Source organism: Ascidiella aspersa, chromosome 5, assembly GCF_963924565.1.
Source record: "Ascidiella aspersa chromosome 5, kaAscAspe10.2, whole genome shotgun sequence".
NCBI lineage: Eukaryota > Metazoa > Chordata > Ascidiacea > Phlebobranchia > Ascidiidae > Ascidiella > Ascidiella aspersa.
This window is the reverse complement of record NC_139451.1, coordinates 22,241,663-22,263,500: the sequence shown is the minus strand read 5'-3', so window position 1 is coordinate 22,263,500 and position 21,838 is coordinate 22,241,663. Positions and strand designations below refer to the sequence as shown.

At 38.7% G+C, this 21,838-nt stretch overlaps 2 protein-coding genes across 2 annotated transcripts in view; one reads left to right on the top strand and one right to left on the bottom strand.

The window, feature by feature from the left end:
- Window positions 1–1,201: 1,201 nt before the first annotated feature.
- Window positions 1,202–2,086, top strand: LOC146145420 (uncharacterized). The gene is made up of 2 exons (XM_083390558.1): window positions 1,202–1,595; window positions 1,869–2,086. The coding sequence occupies exons 1-2, from the start codon at window positions 1,202–1,204 to the stop codon at window positions 2,084–2,086; spliced, it is 612 nt and encodes a 203-aa protein (XP_083246684.1).
- Window positions 2,087–8,711: 6,625 nt separating this feature from the next.
- The window catches only part of LOC146145419 (CLIP-associating protein 1-like), a 39,733-nt gene continuing 26,606 nt past the window's right edge, over window positions 8,712–21,838 (bottom strand). Inside the window, exons 33-43 of the mRNA XM_083390557.1 lie at window positions 21,308–21,451; window positions 20,217–20,357; window positions 19,618–19,733; window positions 18,745–18,871; window positions 17,975–18,058; window positions 17,070–17,193; window positions 15,398–15,612; window positions 14,491–14,619; window positions 12,948–13,157; window positions 11,653–11,772; window positions 8,712–10,520 (exon numbers count right to left, since the gene is read on the bottom strand). Coding sequence (XP_083246683.1) covers window positions 10,449–10,520; window positions 11,653–11,772; window positions 12,948–13,157; window positions 14,491–14,619; window positions 15,398–15,612; window positions 17,070–17,193; window positions 17,975–18,058; window positions 18,745–18,871; window positions 19,618–19,733; window positions 20,217–20,357; window positions 21,308–21,451 — 1,482 coding nt within the window. The 3' untranslated portion in view covers window positions 8,712–10,448. The remainder of the gene's footprint in view (window positions 10,521–11,652; window positions 11,773–12,947; window positions 13,158–14,490; window positions 14,620–15,397; window positions 15,613–17,069; window positions 17,194–17,974; window positions 18,059–18,744; window positions 18,872–19,617; window positions 19,734–20,216; window positions 20,358–21,307; window positions 21,452–21,838) is intronic.

Below are 21,838 nucleotides of genomic sequence, written 5' to 3'. Positions count from 1 at the left end.
TGCAATTATCGCCGGCAACCGCGGAAGTATAATTCATTGAATTTCCGCCAAGACCCGAAGCTCCAATAAGCCGGCTCAGTTGGCGCCTCGCCTGTAAGATAACGAAACCGGGAAAATGCACGATTTTGGTCCCGACGGGTTATGGCACCTTGTCTTGATTATTACACGCAATATGCGTCTGCATCCGCACGGAAAATGCGTTGATCGATGGCTACTCTCGGGGCGTGATGGCTCTCCGTCATAATCCGGGGGTATTTATGGAGGGGCGTCGACACCTCGGCATCCAGTGAGCCTTTTCGGCGAGGCAGGAAAATCTTGTGAAGGAAAGTCGAAGTGAAATCGAGTTTCAATATTTTTTTATCAAGTTGAAAATCGTGTTGAACGTAGCAATGTAGTATTCCAGCTTTGCGCTTTTCGTGGTCTTGTTGCCGATCTTATACCTAATATTTGATTTGCACTTCAGTCACGATTTGTGATCCAAAGTAACGTTTTCTATCTTGAGATAGAAATTTCTTAAAAAATATTCAATTTACAGTAAGAAGTGACTTAGTAAAAAATGTTGGCGTACAACAAACTAAAAACACTTCCTAGTTTTGTTTCAATGATTTGGCAATTTTGTAAAAAAATATTACGTCATTGCATATCGAATATATTGGAAGTAATTTCCGCCCCTTACATCGGGTACCCGAATAAATTATGTACCGGACGTCACTCGTACTACTCTCATTTTTAGTGGTTTAACTAACTACGTCATTTGGTTTATTGTTGTATTAGCAATTTATTAGAGTCTAATTTTCAAATTAAAGGATATTTAATGTATTGTAAAGTATTTGTCGTCAAGTAACCGCAATGAAAAACTCAAATAGTCCTAAATGGCTGGTTCTCAGTCGGCTTACAGAGTGCGGACACTTTGCAGATTTATCGATTACACTTACTATCGCTATACTTTTAGGAAAGTATTCAAAAAAGGTGTTCAATTGACAAAAAAGTATATCCCAACCGAGCAGAATTTTAGGATACTTATATAGTGCAAAGTGGTATAATATAGAACAAAATAGTGTCAAACCTCTTAAAATCAGGCGGATAAGAATTTTCTATTTCCAAGTAATGTTCTCTTTTAACCGAGATTTCGTTTCGCAGTTTTTAGCTTGAACAACAGCAACTCAAAAACAGTAAAAAAGCAGGAAGATCTAAAGGGAAAATGAAGTTGTTGTTATGCTTCGGCTTGGTGCTGAGCGCCTGCTGCTTGACCGCGATCGCTTTTCCGACAAAGTCCTCCGGAGAGCAGCCGAGCGCGTACGAGGTGGAAAAGGAGGAGGAGGAAGGCGACACGACGCTTACGGACCTCTACATCCAGCGCTACCTCCAGCAAATGCCGCCGACTGAAGAGAGTCTGAACTGGGCCGGAGGACCCTCAGAGGACGAAAGTGAAACGTGGAACGGATTGCATCGCGTCGAGAGCAGACAACATTGGAGCGACAGGTATCAGCCGGGCGGGAAGAAACGGAGCGGAATCTCGCGTTATATTCTTCCGGCGGTCATACGCCAGCACTGGAGCAACTTCTATCTTCCCGGCGGCAAGAAGAACTCGCTCCCTGGCGCTCAGAATCAATTCGCGGAACAGGGTGAACTAGACTCGGAGGAAGGGCACCCGAAACTAGCTGGGAACGCGGCTGGAGGTTTGTATGGTGGCGTCGGGCATACTACGGAGGACTCTCTGATCCCATCCTGGATCCTGCTCCTTAAGAAGATCGAAGAGATGGAGACGAGCCCGCGAAACGAGCGACAGCACTGGAGCCCGATGTTTAAACCAGGGGGAAAGCGCCTAAACAACGCCTTTCCTGGGGGAGTCTCGGCTCCGGAAGATGGACACGTCATCAGCAAGAGGCAGCATTGGAGCACCGGCCTGGGTCCTGGAGGTAAGAGGAGCGTGGACCTCGCGGAGTTCGACTCGCAAGGACACAGGAGGAAGATGACCCGCGGTATGCCGGAGGAGGCTTTCAAGATCGCGCAGCCGAAGCCGGTATGCGACAAGGAAGTTTCGGAAAAGTCGGAAAGAGATACGGATTTCGACGCCCAGAAATAGGTTTTGAAAAGTCACTCGGTTTATAAGCTCATGCACGTTATTTTGCTGTAGTAAAATTTTGCTTGACGCGATTTTCGGCCTTGCGGCTATAGTTTTGTATCTATTTTAAACCTGTGTTTTCGCGTTTGATATCTTCACTTGGCTGTTTTTGACGCTTTACCGGCGAACACATTTGCAAAATGATATCAAGTCGCGCTTGCATTATGCTGGAAAACATTTTATTCAAAATCTGTGCTTTGGTGGTGCGACATTTTTCTGTTTTAAAGTCGAATCGCGCGTATTTCGGCGAAAAATAAATTTGCTTATATATTCGTGCAATAACGACTTTGGTTTCCTTATATTTGCGAGTGTAACGTAAAAAAATTCAAAAACGTAGTCGAAAACAGAGGAGATCGATGTTCAGGTGCTGGGCCGCGTTCGCCATTAACGGAATATAAAAAATGACATTGCCATTTAAAACAAAATAGGGCGCCTAACAGATTTATCAAAAACGTGGACTAATCTGGCCCCAATTTAAAGCTATTCGGAATTAATAAATGACGGCTTATGCATGTTTAATGCATAAACAATTTTCCGTGTTGGACGCCCGTTAATTATTAATATAAAAATAAAAACAGTGACAGAAACAAAAGCGGCAAGCTTGTGGCCATATAAAGCAGCAGGTGCAAGTTGGGTTGGTCAGCTCAAAACTTGTTTTAAGTGTTTCGACGTGAACATACAACGAGACGATTATATATAACATAATAGACATGTGTAAAAGAAGAAAATCGTAGGCTTTGTTCTGTACAAGATATGGTTATATATTTCACGAAGTTGAAGACTTATCCGAACAGTTAAAAACGCACGCATTTAGTTTGTTTTTCACGGTTTGCAAATTGTATTCGTGTCATGATATCCAGTGTTGTAATGACTTAAGTCAATGACTTGACTTAAGTGCACTTAAGTCACTGTTTTTAAATGACTTGACTTAAGTCTTTTGGGCAAATGACTTGACTTGACTTAAGTCATTTGGACAAATGACTTGGGTTAAAATAAATTGTTTTAATTAAGCAATTATTTGTAAAATTACGTTATTTATCCCAATCTTTGCACATAAAAGAATTTGCTTGCAATATGTTGCTTTTATTTTATTATTAACTTGAGATGCTCATAATAATCGGAGAAGTTTGCCGGTTTTCATAATTTAAAGTTTTACTTTTTTGACAAGGGCTGGACATGAATTTGACTTGCTCTAATTATGACTTGACTGGGACTTGACTTGTGCAACCGATGACTTGGACTGGGACTTGACTTGTTATTTATTCAAAAACACTTGACTTGGACTTAAGTTATTTTACAAATGACTCGACTGGGACTTAAGTTATTTCAAAATGACTTGTTTACAACACTGATGATATCACCAAGCCGGGTAGCCAGTAATAAAAATTGATAGGAGTGGAAGTCGGTGGAAGTTTAAACGTCAAACAAATCGTTCCTCGTAAAATAAATCGTTCGCTTCTCTTTGCATTACAAAATAAACGACAATAAAATAAAATGCTTTTTTTTGGTATAGCGCAAAATTCGCCGAATTTCCCGCGATTCGCTCAGTGGGCCGGTTAACGTTGTTTGCGAGAAATCAGCCGAACCGGTCAAAGGGAATTAGATTAGGACGCAAATTGGCCCGCAACGAAACGGCAAGGGCAATTGGCCCGTTGATGGCAGGCGGGCCTTTTTGCACTCTCGGTCAACGGACGAATTATCCGTCGATCGGGCATTTGCGCCGCTCGCCGGCAGGTGACTAATGCGGTCCCGCGGGAAATGAGACGCGAAAAGTCGGTCGAAGCACTGGCGCGCTGGCCTTCGGCTATTTCACACACTGGTAAAGCGGTAAAAATAAACACCAGATCCCGTCTTCTCGCTTTGCGCGTTCGATCGCCGCACGTCAGTTCACGTTTCTGTCTCCGCGCTAAACTAAAAGCATCCGAATCGAAATCGAATTAGGCCTGACAGCGGTAATCGCTCAACGCGGGCCGCCTATTTAATGCATGTCCCTTTCATGTCGTCCGGCCAGATCAGGTATTTTGTTGGACCAGGTGAACACGGAAATGCCGTTTTGGATTGCCCGCTGCGTATATTAAAGGCGATACAATTGGCTATGGACGCCCGACGGCTGGCTATTAAGAAATATCGTTATACTTGCTTAGGTACAACGGTTAAATAGGCCCGTTGTATATAAACGGCGATAAAACTGATATATGAATAGCTGGCTTTTTTAAATAAGTTTCGTTATACTTGTTTTGCAGAGGTACAACGGTTATCTCAGGACCGTTGTATATTAACGGCGATAAAACTGATAGATCGATAGCTGGGCTTTTATAAAGAAATATCGTTATTCTTGCTTTGCACAGGTATACAACGGTTAAAAGGGTTGTTGTACATTACCGGCGTTGAAATAGATCTATTTATGTCTGGCCGTTTTTACGTTATAGGATTAAAGTAGACTTGTTTAAGCAATTCAAATCGTCAATCCAGTAAAGATGGGTTCTAAATCCGGCCGAGTTACCGCGTTTCTCGCAATTACTCGTCAATTATCGACCTATATAGACCAAAAAGGGGTGCTCCACATGATTTAGATTTTCAAACCGAGACCCTCAATTTTCGGTGGTTAAACCTTCGCGATATCTTATTGGTAGAATTGATAAATTCATAGGAGTACTCCGTTAAAGATAGGAATATATATTTTTGATCTTAAGCATACCCTGGCAAACTAATACGATATGGAAAAATACACGCCTATTACGTGTGTTGGCATTAATACTTTCTTCGGTCGGAGTAGGACATGTGTTGTTTTAAATCGACTTATTTGACTTGAGTAGACTCAACCAATTTTTCTTTTGTTTTCTGATAAGGCTAATTTTCTAGTTAAGTCAATTACCGAGCGATCAAACAAAAGTCAATTTAAGAAGGTCATGAATCTAGTAGCGACCTGCCTGGCGTGCCACGTCGCCTTCGTGGCGTGCGCTTTCGTCAACGCAAAGTCTTTTCCACTATCTGACGACAACAATAACAACGGCTACGACCCCTCCTTCGACGTCGAACGCGAAATGGAGTCCAACTTGGAAGTTCGAGAGCTGGCGCGTAAGATTCTGCAACTGATTGGCGCCGGAAATAAGCAAGAGGGCGACGATGGCCAAAAGCCTCTGCGCATTGCATTTCGCCAGCACTGGAGCAACAGGTACAACCCGGGCGGCAAGCGGTCCTACGATCCTTCGGCGCGAAACGTCGGCGCCCTGAGCGCTTTGTGCAGTGCTTTGAGCGGCCAGGAGCTAAACAGAGACGAGGCGCGCCGCAAGCAATGGTTAAACTGGGTAAGCGAAAATCCGGAACTGGCCAACGCCGGGTTTGGCGGAAAACAGTCGCTGCACCTTGATGTTGACAAGCGGGCAAATTTCGAGGAGGCTGGCGAGTCGGAAGGAAAGCAAAAGTTGGCCAAGCGATCTGGAATGGCCGAGGATACGTTTGAAGTTCGCCAACCGCCTCGGGATTAGGGCCCTGCTCTCTTCTGTGTGAAAAAGTTTGCAACAGAACCCTTTGAAACTATACACACACCGTTCCTACAACATTTTGCTTAACTGTATGTACATCCGCGGCACGAAAACCTGCTTCTGTGCTTTTAATATATCGGCAGACAAACCTTTTGAAACTTTCTTTTTGTAAGCTTCTTTATGTCGCTTTGAATATTCATCGGACATTTTTTCAAATAAGGCCTTGCGTATAATAACTCTTAAGCGGCCTAAATGTCCAAAGTGCGTTCTCAAATCGCGTTGTTATGTTTAACGTGTTTCGTGTTTCTGACCTTTGTGCTGCGCGAATATAACGCTCAATAAACGTATTGACCAAAGTCTATAAAGTATCCATACAACATTTTTTTGTTAAACGAAAGCCAAATGTCATCTTTATACAGTAAACATAAAACCTTTTTCTTTTAAACAAAACTAAATCGACTTCTAAAATTTATTTACACAAAGCTACGCGTTTAGGTAAATGCAGCTGGCTGAATAGTCGTCCGGAGACAAAAATAGATACAAAAAACAAAAACACAAGTCACACTTACTACAAAGCCTTACACAGTGACATTTTCATAGTTTTTAAAGGATTGTAAAAGTGTCTGATTTTAATACTTTCCAAAATATCTGCAGCAATACGCTGCAAAATTGGCACAAGGCTAAATAAAATGAGGTCGGTTTCAACGTGTTTTGTCCACAGTACAGTCGAATATAGAGAAATATAAAATGCTTGGTTTCACCATAGTTTTTGACAGCATTTAGTTTTACATAAAATCGGGTGTTGAGCATTTTTTTCACTGTTCACAAATAGCAAAGTTTATAGAAATCTCATATTTACAGCACTTGTTTCAATACGCGCGAAATCCCTGCCAACTAAATGACCTGTCGAGATATACTTAGAAATGATAGGATTTTCATTAAATAAAAATACAACAACTAAATCCGAAAAATAAATCGCATGGGTATAGGAGGAGAAGCGATTTTAGAATATTCGTTTTACAAACACGAATCAATACGGCGAGCAAGATTTAGGTGAAGCGCTAATAAGCGAGAAAACACGAGAGCAACATGCTGTGCACTATACTACTTTTTATTTGTAGACAGTACAGTACACGGAAACCTACACCTAATCAAAATGATTTTACAAAGAAAACAAGCATACAAAAAGGGTAACACCTAAATGTTATAAAACATTTTAATGGTTTGGGTAACAAAATTACAGTTAACGATTAATTAAATTCAGTTAACGATTAACTCCATTCAAATCTGGTAAATTTCCAAACTAATAACTTCTAAATTTTAGCGACGTCTATACAACATAAAATCTACCTGTTTGCAACCTAAACAGGCTATACAAATAATCTAATCTAGCGTTGTACATGGTCACGAAGTTCAGTGCAACATTTCATTAATCCGTTAGTGAAGGATTTAGTTTTCCAGGTAAACGTGTTTCCTTCATTTGCTCGTCTTTGTAATGCTTGAGAATCGGATTTAATGTGGTGTATAGAAAGCAATTGAATTCCCGACATTTCTTTCAACAGATTGATAGATACTTTGTTATCCATTTGCAAATTGATTTGGTCGTTCCTTTCACCAGTAATGCACCAAAATGTTGTTTTTTACATTTTACTGTTCGGCAACTAATCGAAAGCTACTGCCTACAATACTGCGACATTAGTAAAGATGCCGGATTCTATAGATCAAAAGGTATTTATTTAAAACAGACTCGTGTAAAGGTCACACAAATCGATACAAAACCTTAAACAAGAGTGGTCCTATCTGTTTGTCCTACAGTAGCAAGTCCAGTAATAATACAGTAACAAGTCCACTAATAATAATAATAATGTTGCATTTCAACGTTCATTACATTACATACGAATGCTAAATCCCTATATGAATAGGCTAAATAGTCATACGAATCGTTACACGGAGCAAGTCTACTGTTTTAGTCAATACACTCATCACACAAAGCACTGAACAGTTTTTCCTATACAATTATAAAGCACTTAAGCAGAGAATAAGTTGAGTTTTCAAGAAGTCTACTTGCAATAGGTATTGGTTTTCTTTTTGCTTTCAACTACTGTCTTGACATAAACCGAAATAAATGTTTACCATGGCATGGTTGATTTAATGCAATCTAACGTGGACCCAATTACTGTAGTCATTTTAATTTAATGAGCGTTGTAGCAGTTTAGTTTTTTAAGGATAGGCATTAGTTATGCAGTGCAGTCTCATGAGTAGAGTAGTTTATCTGTGATCAACCTCATCTGAAAAACATCGTACTGACGAATGGTAGCGACCCACCATCTGATATTTCTTAACTATACGCGTCGTAATCTTAAAAAATCTTTTCCTATTTCGGAAATTAGTGTTAACCTTTATTTTCCAACTATTGTGATCCTAAAGTAACGGCTATGTCTCTGCTTTAAACCTGGTAAAGTAACTAACGCAAGTTCGTTTTAAAATGTTACTAAACTGCGTTGTTATAGCTTTCAGACGTGGCAGAACTAGCTTGGGCAAAGTACTTCAGTATTGTCTTGGGGTCGCCAGGGTACTCCGTAGGCCACTTAAGTTGGAGAGTACTTTTTGACGGTTGCCAGTGCAAAGTCTTTTGTGGAGTGTTGAAAAAACAAAGCCGCTCGACACCAACGGACCTTAATTAAGTTGGCGATTTTCTAACGTATTTTAAACGACGGTTTTGACAACTTGCGTTGATTTTAAAACACTTTGTTAAGTTCTTTTATTTACCTGGTCGATGACTTTAATTTGTTTTTTTTATCAGGGGTGTATAATAACTTTCATATCGTAACGCATGCACATTTTCTTACTGGAATGCATAAAAGTTTTGATAGATTACGTTACAAGTTACATCATAAAACAAGTAACCTTATAAAACTATTTACACTTTCACCCGTTAGTGATTATACGTCGATTTAAAGTACTTCGGTGTCCGGGTGAATAGCCTGGTCGAAAACGGCAAATATTATTTAAACCGCACTACTTTAGTAACAGCCGTATTTTCATAAAAAGAAGCAGAGTCCTGTTTGGGACGACGAGTTTCCGCTTTTTATTCGACCGCGGACAAAAAAGCGGGAAGGCGGACGCGCGCGAGAGAGAAAGAAAGAAGGAGACGACGTAAAATTTGGTAACGGCCCGGCGCGCGAACAAAACAAGAGAGGGAAGGGAATTGGGGCAAACTAAAAACGAAAAAAATACAAACACGAAAGTCAGAGCGATTCACACACGGGGCGTCGTCTGCTAGGAGATTTGCAACAGATAAAAACACAGCGGGTAATTTTACACTGATCGGGGGTGGGAAGTCTATATACGTGGGCGATTTTGCAACGTTAGGAAAACGCGTTTTTAAATCGTGACGATGATAATAATGTGTTGCTGTCGACAAAAAACAAACGCGGGAGAACGACGAGAAAAAAGCACCTCAATTTTTTTCGTATTTTCGTTGCGCCGTGGCAATCTGAAGGCTTGCATTATGTCAGGGCCTCCCTCAATTGTGGTCGTGAGTTGAGCTACATTCGTTTTACGCAAAATGTTACTTATTGTAAAAATTGTGCTTTCGCGCACTCCTGATAACCAAATCTAAAACTGATTGGAATGAAAACCATGGAGAAAAATGTGTTGCAGGAGTAGAAAGCTTGATGTTCTGTTGATCGCTGCCATTCGCGAAGAAAAATGACTAGAGCATTTAACATGTCCTCATTAGGCGATATTGGCGTGGTGTAAGCTGTCTTTACGAACTAGAAAGTCGTTCAAAATGCTGACCACCGGGGGGCCAGAAACGTATTACTCGCAAGTCGGCCGAGAGCGAAATAAGACAGTTCGAGAAAAAGCTTGTTGAAAAACGATCGGGCCCGAATGCAACAAAAATACACAAAAGTAAAAAGTATGACACACCAAGCGTTTTGCGACAACGTACCCTTTTTTTCTTTTTACGATCGCGAAAAAATGTTTCGCGCGTCCAAAAAACACGTGACGTCACGCGTACGTCATCGGAAAAGACACGGCAAGGACAGCGGCCGTTCAATACCAAACAGGGGGCGACGTTTCGCAGGCGAGAAAAACACTCGAAGCAGATACGCGGTGACGGTTTTTCTAGCAACACGACTGGCACCGATCCTTCTAATAGTCAGGCTTGCGGGAAAGCGCGGCATTTCTTTGTGGTCACAGTAACGAAACGGTGGGAGACTGGTGTATATGTAATGTATGTATAAAGGCCAGCAGCTGGTGTACACTATATATAGAAATATATATATTTTTGAATATAACGGGGAAAAACGCTTAGCAGGGAAATCAACATTCGAAACCCGTTTGAAGCCATGCAAAGTACAAAGACGCGTTTTCTGTCACCGTGCGAGTTGGCATTTCAACGTTTATTGAACATTCAGTAGATTTGTTTGGCCTGTAAAAAGATTAAGCAGTCATAACGTTTCGTTGAGGTAACAACGGCTAAAAGATAACCCTCGTTGAAAAAGGATATAAAGCTAACTCGTATTCTACTCGGGTGTCTTTCGGTAGAAGAACGCGCTGCAATACCGATGTGGAAAAATTAAAAGACAAAACTAAAAATTAAACCTATTCAGAGAATATGGTCGATATTAACCCGGATGAATGCTAAAAGTCGTTGAAGAAGACATGCTTTTGCAACGCGCAAAAACCCGGTATATCTTTGTGTGTATTTGATTTTATTTTGGGGTTCCGCGCGCCTATGAAGCGTTGCCACGCGACGCTCTTAATTCGACGTCGATCAAATGCTCTGGGGCGCCTCCGATGGTGGTAGTACAGATGGCCGGGTCAAGGGGTCAAGGGTCAGTGGGGTCCGACGAGGCGAAGTTGGCCTGCGAACGCTTGATGTAAAGCTGAAGAAGTCGCATCTGAGTGACAAAAAATGATCTTTGGTAAGAGCAGTGCTGTAGGGATAATTCAACGTTGTTAACAAGTCATTTTGAATTTACTTAATTCCAAGTCAAGTCATTCTTAAAATAACCTAAGTCGAAGTCAAGTCTTATTGAATAAATAACAGGTCAAGCCACAGTTAAGTCATAATTAGAGCAAGTTAACTTCAAGTCAAGCCCTTGTCATAAAAAAAACTATTAAAATGAGTAAATGTCCGATTATGAGCAATATCTTAACTATAAATACTAAAAAGGCAATAGGGCAAGCAAATTGTTTTATGTGCAATAATTAGGATAAACACTCAATTTTATAAAAAAACAATGCTTCGTGAAAACACTTAATCTTAACCCAAGTCATTTACCTAAAAGACTCAAGTCAAATCAAGCCATTTTGCTCAAAATACTTAATTCAAGTCAAGTCATTTACAAACAATTAATTAAGTGCACTTGAGTCAAGTCCTTGACTTGAGTCATTACAACACTGAGGTATATATAACTGATTTTAAGGTGGGCTCTAGATCCTTTGGGGAACGTTCAGTAGTTTTGAAAGCTTCGCAAACAATGAGTTTTTTTTTAATAAAACTAATAACTAATGTAAGCTGCCAGTGCGAGTATTAAGGGTTCAGCTACAGTTTTACATTAATGATATTGCTTTTTAATTTAACGTTTTTTTCACATAAAGCATACTCGAAGTGGATCCAAGAAGTATCCAGTGTTAAATTTAGAAAACAATGACCGTTAAATTGGATCGATTAAAAAAAGTTATTCTCATTTAAACATTTCAGTTTAGTACTTAGTTATCAAAAACAATTTAATACTCAGCAATCGAAAAACAATTTAATACTCAGCAATCAAAAAACTAGGGGCGTGTTTGGGTTTGGAAAATAAGCAAAAACATTTGGAAAAAAAACTTTTTTGGGCTTTTACTTGGCAATGATTTGCCATTAATTTTTAAAAGAAACAATCAAACAAGTATACCTACATACTGATATGTTGCCTGGTGGTGCTAACTCATATTTTAAACAGGTATACAGTTCAACTATATATAACTGGTTGGAAAAAGTTGAACAAAACCATAAGAGAACGACAATAGTAAATCTCGAGAAATTACCTTTCCGCCGGAGAGTGACGACAGGTGTTGGCTCAGTTCCGCGTCACCGATTACGCGGTGGAGCGCGACGAGGCAAAATACGGCGGCTTTCCGGATGCCGCTTTCAGTGTTGTCGTAACACTGGAAAATGCAAAGGAACTTTGTATTTACAGTAGTTAGGAATAGGATAATAAAATATCACACAGATCGACTTTAACCAGCGATAGTTATGACATACGTAACATATTGCAATTCTACGGTTGGTTGTAAAATTTTCGCGTGAGAGAGGGTTAAAATTACCCTCGACACAAAATAACAGAAAAACCCAAGGTTTCACTTCTACATGATTTGCTCATGTTGTTCAATTAATAAGGTGGTTTTACCTTTATGGTACAGTTGAGAAAAAAAAGCTCTAGAAATGTTTGACTGCAAGAAAACTTTCGGATCAAAGTTCGTTTGTCAAAAGTACCTTGGTGGGAAGCTACAGTGAGCGAAAACCAACGTTTTCATCGGTTCTCTATATTGGGAGATTTAGCTAATTCACGTGCTAAACATTTTGATGAGAATAAATTACAACTAAAATTCAATCAATTATACTGGAGGTTTTGGAACACTATACACGGGTTTCTTTAGTAATTTCAATAAAAATATAAAAGCCATAATATTTGATCAAAGCGACATTTTCGCAATTATCTTCACTTGTTTTTTACACTGATGATGGCATGAGTTATTGCTGAAACGTCTGTAAATTGCGAAATGTCGCTTTTATCAAATATTATGGCTTTTATATTTTTATTATACTGGAGGTGTTGTTTGTAAAAGCAATCTCGTTTCCACTAACAATTTCAATTTTGAGATGTGCGAATTCGAAAAATTTATTTCCAAACCAAACAGAGAAAAAAAAAAACAATTACTTAAGAAAATTAGAAACAAATAGGAAAAAAGTAAAACCTATAAAATACCACTTCACTGGGGAAAATAAAACTAGTAACCCAACGTTTTTCCTTACATTTAATTTGTGGGTTGTGCGAATTTGGAAAATCTAAACTTAAAAAAAATAAACTGAGAAAAAAAAATTACTTTTAAATATTACAAAAAAACTAGAAAAAAGTAAAGGGAAAGCCTATTAAATACCACTTCACAGGGGAAAATTACATTAGAAACCCAACGTTTTTTCCTTACACTTCATATTTGGGTCGTGCAAATTCGGAAAATCTAACTCCAAATCAAACCAAAAAAAAAACAACCACATACATTTACTTTTAAAAATTAAACAAAAATTTTTAGAAAAGTAAAGCCTAGTATTTTTTTCTTACCTGCAAAACTCCGGGAACTACGCCGGCCACGATCTGGTTGCTGAGTTCGTCGACCGAGCAGCGATTTATCGAGTTGGTGAGCATCTTGAGGCAGGCCTGGGTTCCCTCGCTGCTGGCCGAGGTCGTGAGCGGGCTGAGCACTTTAACACAGAGGATGGGCGGCACCGCAGCACACAGAGCGTTGCCCGCCTCCTCGGCCGCCTTTACCACCTATACGCGGATGGGAATATGTCAGGTTGGGAATCGTATTACTACCAACTGGTGATGAAACATTAGGCGAAATTTCAAATTCAGAGTCGGACAGCGTATCTTTTGTTTTTTTGCTAAGAGTTCTTTATAACCTACCTACACGGATGGGAATATCTCAAGTTTTACCAATCGTATTACTGGTGAAGCCACCCGGGTAAAATGTTACGTTCCTTAACACCAACGTTGGGTCGAGTATTTTTCTTTTGTTTTGTTTTCAAGCGATCTTTACAACCTACGCGATTGGAAATATATCAAGTTACTAATCGTATTCCTGGTAATGAAATTTTAAGTCCTCAAAACCAACGTCGGACTGCATAATTTGTGTCTTTTTTCTAAGAGTTCTTTACAACCTATGACACGGATTATCAAGTTACTAATCGTATTACTGGTGATGAAATTTCAAGTCCTGTAAACCAAAGTAAAGTAGCAAAGTAGGACCCTGTATGTTTTTTATAGTATTTTGACTAAGGCAAATGTTGCTTAAGTCTTTATTGAACGCGCCAAGATATCGTGATACAGAAATCTTCAATCAATGAGTTACGATTCCCTCAAGAAACACTATTATTACCCCAATACCCCTCATATTTGATTCAATTAGCACTAAGCGACATTTGAAGTGTTTGAGGAACCAAAACGACATCAGCATCTTCAACAGTTTTCTAAAACGTTCTGCGACTACATCTTTCAAAAAGTTTGGAAAACATTCAATTTTTCAGCGGCAGTCTATGCAAACAAGAACGCACATGTGAATGCTGGTTTTTAGACTCACGGCGAAAATCGCCCTGGTATACGAAAACAGGACAAGTTTTAAAAGCTGCATAATGCATATTGGAACTACTAAGCGAGAGCTAAAAAGGATTTCAGTACAAAGAAGGCATCGATTTCTACGTTTTGAATTATTCAACCACTTCAAAATTGTAAAAGTGAGTTCGCTGTAACGTCATCTAAGGATTGAGCTATTTTATCACTAACAGTGCACTGCAATCAGCCAGACACAATACTTTATTGCCGTAAAGCTGTAACTTTGCTAACGAGCTTAAATAGTAGCTTTAAGCGCCTGAAAAAGTTAATAAACTATGAATTGGAAACGCCAATATTTTCCTTAAGTTCGAAGCCGAAGCAGATGAGGTTTTGACAATATGATGAACGTAACATTGTGAGGATGTTTAGCTACCTTGAAACTTGAAACACTGAAGCATTGCCATTTGACACTAAGATTTTGTTACTGTAAATTTTTGTTTGATAATTTTTTTTACCTTTAAATTTTTGTTCGATAATAATAAATTGTTGTTACCTCTTTTGTTCCGTCTCTGTGCGCCTCCAGAACGTGGATGACCGTCACTTCGGCGAAGCTCTTGAAACGGTTGGAGAGATGTCTCAGCATTTCACGCAGCACGTTCAGCGCGTGGATTCGGATGTCGCACTATTTAACGACAAACGTGAAAATATGATTTACAGGATTTCGTTGGTAATTTATCGAGTGTGTTCTGTCAAGCTAACTGGTAAGTATTGTGTTCCATTGTGTATTCTTTATTGTTCGACTGCTATACACATATTTCGCCCAGTTACAATATCAATGCCCTGATGACGATTTTCTGTATAGGTTAGCGAAACGTCGGTACATTTAACGAAAAAATATTTTCTGGAAGCACAATTTTTACAATTGATGCAATGCCTGGCTGCAACAGTATATTGAACTGCGGTGCAGCATCGTACCGCAATGGAAAAATAGGCGGACTAACACCCCATATGTATAGTTTTTTTTTATAAATCGTGTTAACGACGACAATTGAAATAGAAACATTTTTAACTGTAATAATAGCTGCAAGTGAAAAGCTTGTTTAGATCATTTTTATGCGTCTGCCTAAGCCTAAGGTTTGTTTGCGACTGCATTACCAAGTGAGGAAAACGTTTAAATCGATAAAACTTAAGGATAGTCCTATAGGAATAAATACATTTTGTTCGGTTACTAAGACAAGCAGTCCAAATGACTAAAATTCCAATACAAATCATTTAAAGAAAATCAATTTTGTATCATTTTTTCTCCGCAATTCACATCAGTATTAAAATTAGATATGCCAAAACATAAAAAAGCCTCACATCGCACAAAACTAAATTCATATTGACAGAATTTCCGTTTACCAAGATGTAATTTGAATGACAATCACAAGCACGTAAAAAAATACAGAAATATTTCTCACGTCGCCTGATCTGAGCATTTCGAGCACGGCCGACAATATAGTGTGGAAGTGCACGTCCCACTGGTTCAGCTGCTGAGTCGCGGCGATGCCTTCCATTGCGTCACTGCTCCGCAGCGCCCTCGCGAGGTCGTCCAGCGCTCGGCGCTTGTCGCCGCCGCTAGACAGCGCCCTTGCCACTTCGGCGATGTTGCTGTCGGGCTCGGCGAACGAGATCTCTGTAGGTGTGGGACAGTGTTGTAAACAAGCCATTTTGAAATAACTTAAAGTCTAAGTCAAGTCATTTGTAAAATAACTTAAGTCCAACTCAAGTATTTTTTGTATAAATAACAAGTCAAGTCCCATTCCAAGTCATCAGTTGCGCAAGTCAAGTCCCAGTCAAGTCATATTTAGGGCAAGTCAACTTCAAGTCACGTCCTTGTCATAAAAATAAAACGTTAAACTAATAGAATTTTTAAACTAGTACGATTATGACCAATAACTGAACTAAAAAATAGAAAAACGCAACATATAGCGAGCGTATTGTTTTATAGGCAAACATTTGGATAAATAGTTCAATTTAAAAAAAAATACTAACACTTACCCAAAGTCCTTTGTCCAAAATACTTAAGTCAAGACAAGTCATTTTGCCCAAATGACTTTAGTCAAGTCAAGTCATTTGAAAACAGTGACGTAAGTCATTACAACGCTGGTGTTGAAAGTAAAAGTGGTTACGATTTGTCAAATGAATGTTGTTTGAGATTTAAGGTTGAGTGGAAGCTGACACCTGACACTGCGCGGTAGTATAGGCGCATTCTGCTGAGGGTGGCGTCTACGGCATAATTTATATTTCGGCTTAATTTATATTGCGAATGTTCCAAGTTTAATGTTAAACATTGGAGCATAATGGTCGGAGGTTTTAGTTAGATGTAGTAGGAATATCAACACACATGTATATGATGTTAAAAATAGTAATATAGGTGTATTTTGCTAATGTCTAAAGCAGTGGTTCTCAACCGGGGCGCTGCGGCAATCTAGGGTGCCATTTTCAACGCTCAAGGGTGCCGAGAGATATTTCAAATTATTTAGGATTCCCATTTTTGCTCTATTAGTAAGCTTTTTGATACTATTTTTTGTGTACGATAAAACTGCCAAAAATTAAAAAAAGTTTTTTTCAACCTTGTTTCACAGTTAATATGTGGTGTTTCAATCTCGTTTATAGTAACGTGACAGTTAACCACTCATTAAAAATGGCAAGGGGTGCCGCAAATTGTTTATAATTTCTTTAAGGTGTCGCAAGCCAAAAAAGGATGCAAAACCCTGATCTAAAGCAACTAAAGTTTTTTTTTGATTAATTGGACCAATACGACAAAAAACATAGGTTAAAACAAGGGCTGCGGTGCACGGGTCCCGGCCAAATGTGCGATTCCAGCTCTGACTCTACAGCCTATTTTTCATCCATTTACATAACTAAAATACGGTGGGTATTTAGCAATTCACTCATAGGGGTGTGTTTTAATTCATCCACCAACAATGTATAGTTGGAAAACATTCCACCATATACAATTATACATATACATTTCCACTTTGCAGTTTACGGCCTTATCAGACTCGGGTACTGTATTACTCTTACTCGAGTCCCGAGACTCCACAGCCCTGGTCCAAACTTATTTTGTTGGCTTCGCTGAAAACCTACCATCGGCAAATCCGTCCTCGTCATCATACATGACGTCACGGCCTCCGCCGCGGTTGAGCTGCGGCGTGGTTGTGACGTCAGAGTAGGCGGTCGGATTGTACTTATTCGAACGACTGGGCGCCAGCTGCATTATAGGGAATCATCAGTAACAAAATAACAACATTCAGGCAAAGAAAGTTATTTTTTGGCGCACTGTAATTTAGTAACTGAACAAAGTTTACATTTACATCCCAAAAGGTGTCGAACAAAGTTTTTTTTCAGGTGGACGAATGAGAGGCAACAAGGGATGTCCGATACGGTCGTCAAATTCGATACCAAATGATTTCATTAATATGGTTAAATAAGCAAAGTAATGTTTTTTCTTCAGGTTGACACTTTGTTCGCAGGGCTGAGAAACTTATCTACCTCAGACTGCTAGTATACCTTTTCTTTAAAAAACATTGATTTTAAGGTAAAAAAAGGGTTGAGTTAAGCAAACCATGTCTCACAATCACATGCCTTAGTATAATTTCGTTTGGTCAATATTATTTGACGAGAAGCCAAGACTATCACTTGCCAACGGCCAACGGCCAACAGCTATGGGCTCCAATCAGATTTTAAAGGACATCCCTAGCAGCGGCAGTGACGATTAATTCACCATCGGACAGAAAAATTTAAATGAAAATACCTATGGTCAGAATTAGATTACTTGCCAAAGAGAACGATTGGAATCTATATAAGCACAAATTGGCTTCGTATATACATAATCATTGCTCATATGCTGCAACTGGGTTTCAATACCAGTGTTGCACTGTATAGCACCTACACAACCAATAAACAAAAGGTATTTTGAAGGTCACGAAGCTGTCTTGTACTGGGAACTGTATTTTCAGTTAAAGCATCTAAAATATAGCCGGTAGTTTTACCTTGGGTGAGTTCTGCAGCTGTTGTAGGGGTGGGAACACGGGCGGATTGATCATACCAACTCGAGTCGGAGATGGTGTCGATTCCTGAAAAACAATTTCGAAAATTTCCAGTGATGTTGTTTAAAATATCCCGATAGAACCCCTTGGAAAAGTAAACGTCACGAAATCTTGTGACTTTTTTTGTAAGCGATTAAAACGCAACTTTGTAAATTTGTTTACGGATAGAATGGCGGCTCGGTCAAAAAAAAAAGACTATCAATTTAAACGATTTCTTACATTTACAAAAAAATCCATCATAAACCTATGTAAAATGACAATATAAAGGAAATATTTTTAAAATAAAGCAAAATGTTAAAGCCGGTAAGTTAATCACTACCTCAACAAAAACACTATTGCAAAGACTATATTAACAATACACGGAAACTCAATTCAATTAAAAATTTCAGGAAATATCCCGTAAACTGTAGTAAACTAAAAACAGGCGAATTTACAGGAAAATAACGCATCTATTCTCAAGACTTTGGCCATTTCGTAGAACAAATTTACGACATAGGAACAAAACTCCCTATTTTAAGCCCCAATAAAACCTCCCAGCTAATCTTGCATGAATACCAATCTAAAATAACAAAGAGGCGATGGAAAAAAGGCAAAAAAGACCAAACCTTAAATAACAATCCATAAATACCAAAAAGTCGGTGGGGGAAAAAGAGTAAAAACTTTAAACATTTTATAACAAAAAGTTGATGGAAAAAAGGCGAAAAAGTTCTTACCTTTCCGTGAATGTATCCGTCCAAATCGGCGCTGCTGTCCATGCGCAACTTCTGGATGCCGGCCGTGATATCGCGGAAGTTCTCGGTTATCTCGTCACGGTTCATGTTCTCCGTGTCCACGCTGCCTCTGTGACGTAACAATCGTGTTTATTTGTTGTCGTTTGAAATCGACACAGACATTGTTCCGCAAAGCAGTTGGATCGGGAAGCCACTGGCTTGGAGGATGGTTTTTAAATAATAATTCTCGCATATAAAGTGAAAAATAACCCTCAGTCTATAACTTAAATTCTGACCATAATCTAGCTTTGATAAAAGTACGTTCCTTTTTGGTTATTAAAATATGTTGTGGCTATGCCCACAAACAAAACCCGCTAGTAATTTAAAACAAAGGCAAACTAAAATCAATCCACTCAAGTTTATATTATATCACAGCGAAATCCTTTAAAAAAATTAAACATTAAGCGCTTCTTTACGTGACAGAATATTAAAGCCCATACAGAAGATAGGTATCATTTTTAACGTTTCGAATAACACTTTATTCATTTTCAACATCATTCATTTTCTCTTTATTCATTTCAACCTCATTTTGAACGATGTTGAAAATGAAAAAAGAGGTATTAGAAACGTTCAAAATGATACCTACTTTTGTATGGACTTTGATATTCTTATTACGTCTTACTTCAACCATTATGCTCCAAAGCTTCTAACGTGTTTTGAAGAACTATTAAAAATCGTATTTGTTTACAAAACTTCATAATTGAAAATGTCACCTTTGCCAAACTAATAATGACTCCCTGATTACTGCAAATTAAAAGCTTCCATTCTAGTCAACGGCACTTCCAAATCTGTAACCCATATTCCTGGCAAACTTACCTGGGCGAGCGGATCTCGATTGTGCCAACGCTTCCGCGAGGGGAAAGCACCTTTTTTCCCGGGGACATCGCCACCCGCCCTATCACGTGACCTGAAGAACTGTCCGACTGAGTCGACTACGAAAAAAAACAAGGAAGTGTAAACATTTGAGAGAAGTTAATTGGTCGAGGTGGAACCGCAATAAATATCAACATTTCATTAAAAAAATAAAATAAATTACCCGAATACTGTTTAAAAATAAATTACCTTTAAACATCAAAATAAATTTCATTTAGCATTTTACTTAAAATGCATTTATACCTTCAGCGCTTCGTACATGCTATTTATGCTGTAAGGAAACAAAGAAAAATTTTATTTATTTAAAAACAATAATACCGTCAATCTTTTTGTCAAAAAATCGGTCACACTTTGTTTACCAAATTATACTTGTCACATAACATCCTTGAATGAATAAAAAAGAGGAATTTAGTACAAAAAATACAAATCATTTATAATATTCAGGCAGGGCCACGTATTTTTCTCTCTTTCACTGCAAACGCATTGAAACCTAAACAGTAAAACAATGTCAGTATAAAACACGAAGAAAGACATTTTCTTACGTTGGCGTCGCCGTTGATCTTCATGTACTGGTGCAGCACTTTCATAGCCCCGTCCTGAAAGGTCTTAGGCAGCACGCGTATCATCATAGTGAAGGCTTGCGCGTTCAGGTCGAAAAGGGCTAGAAGGAGGGCTTCGGCGACCTTGGATGAGAAATCAAGGTCATGCAAACAGCCACGTGGTAAATCGAATCACTGAATACACATCCACGCTATTTTCAAACGAAAAAGTGGCTTTGGAGTGTGTTTTTTGCTTCGCATTAAATTGTGTTTAAGTAGTAAAATAGAATAAGGATGTTGCTTGAGAAAAGAGGCTAAAAAGCTCTTTTTTCAATAGAGACAAAATAAAATATGAAGACCCTTATATATTTTTTTCACAGCGCTTTTAATAACTTGAGTGGAAGTGTTGTAGGGAAAGAATTTGAACAACTTCTCACATAGTTGTGCTTAACTATACAGAGCAACATCGTTAAAAAACTCGCTAAAATAATTACTATTTTTTCATAAATTATTATATGAAAAAATGCTCGCTGAAAGGCATATATATCTTTTGCTGTACTGAACTATATAAGAGCGAAAAAATTACACTCTCCGGTCGAGCAAATGGGTGTCAATCAGCACTCGCCCAGAGCAAAATACACGTTCTCAACCCTGCCGTTAGCAATTAAATAAAAATGTTCCTAAACGAAGTCCTGTCGATCCCAATAAATTTTTCATAGCAAAAATCTATACGTTCACAAAAAACTCTCTGAAGGGTTCACCATAAAGGCGCTTCAAAGCACTTCAAAAGGAAAAAAATACTTCACCAGATATGGTAAAACCACCAAAAAATAAACTTTACGAGAGTTGGAAAAAATTGAACTCTCGGAAAAGTTTTTGTATATAGTTCAATAAATACTGAAAAAAAAACCTTAAAGCACTTAAAGACAACAAAAAAATCATTTTGTGCAAAGTGTACGAACTGTTAACCTACAGAAAATACCAGGTATGGTAAAATTACCAAAAATAAATTCTAACTGAGCTGGAATAAATGAGTTTTAAAAGGTCCTTGCGAAGCATTCAGTACAAATACTGTTACATGAGCCTCCAGTCACCTTTCTGACGTCGTGGCTCTTCGGTTCAGTGGTCCACGTTATAATCCTGGACACAGCTAGCCTCGTGTCGCTATTGTTCACGATCTCTTTCATCTCCATGAGGGTCGTGAGCTCAAGCAGATAGTGAAGGAGCGCCAGTCTCACCTGAGATAAAAGCGTTTACGAGTTCTTAGTTTTTACAGTATTGTGTGATACACATTAGGCAGACTTTAAGAACAAGGTAATTTTATTTGCCCAGTGATATTAATTATAGCGACATGCTGCTAATTCTAAATCCGTTTTTGCCGAACATGCAACTTTTTTCCAGCGAAGTTTTTCAGCTGTTCAGTTTTTGAGTCCGAACAAATTTTCAGTAATGTTTATGCACTTATTAGGCCTGAAAAATAGCATTTATGGTTTTGTCATTCACATTACGGTGAGAAACAAATGTGATTTTTTTAAATGGCTGTGAATTGATTAAAGATAAATTTGGTTCAAATTTTAATTAAACTTTAGGTTTTCGTGATTTTTGGGGGTGTTGACTGAAATAAA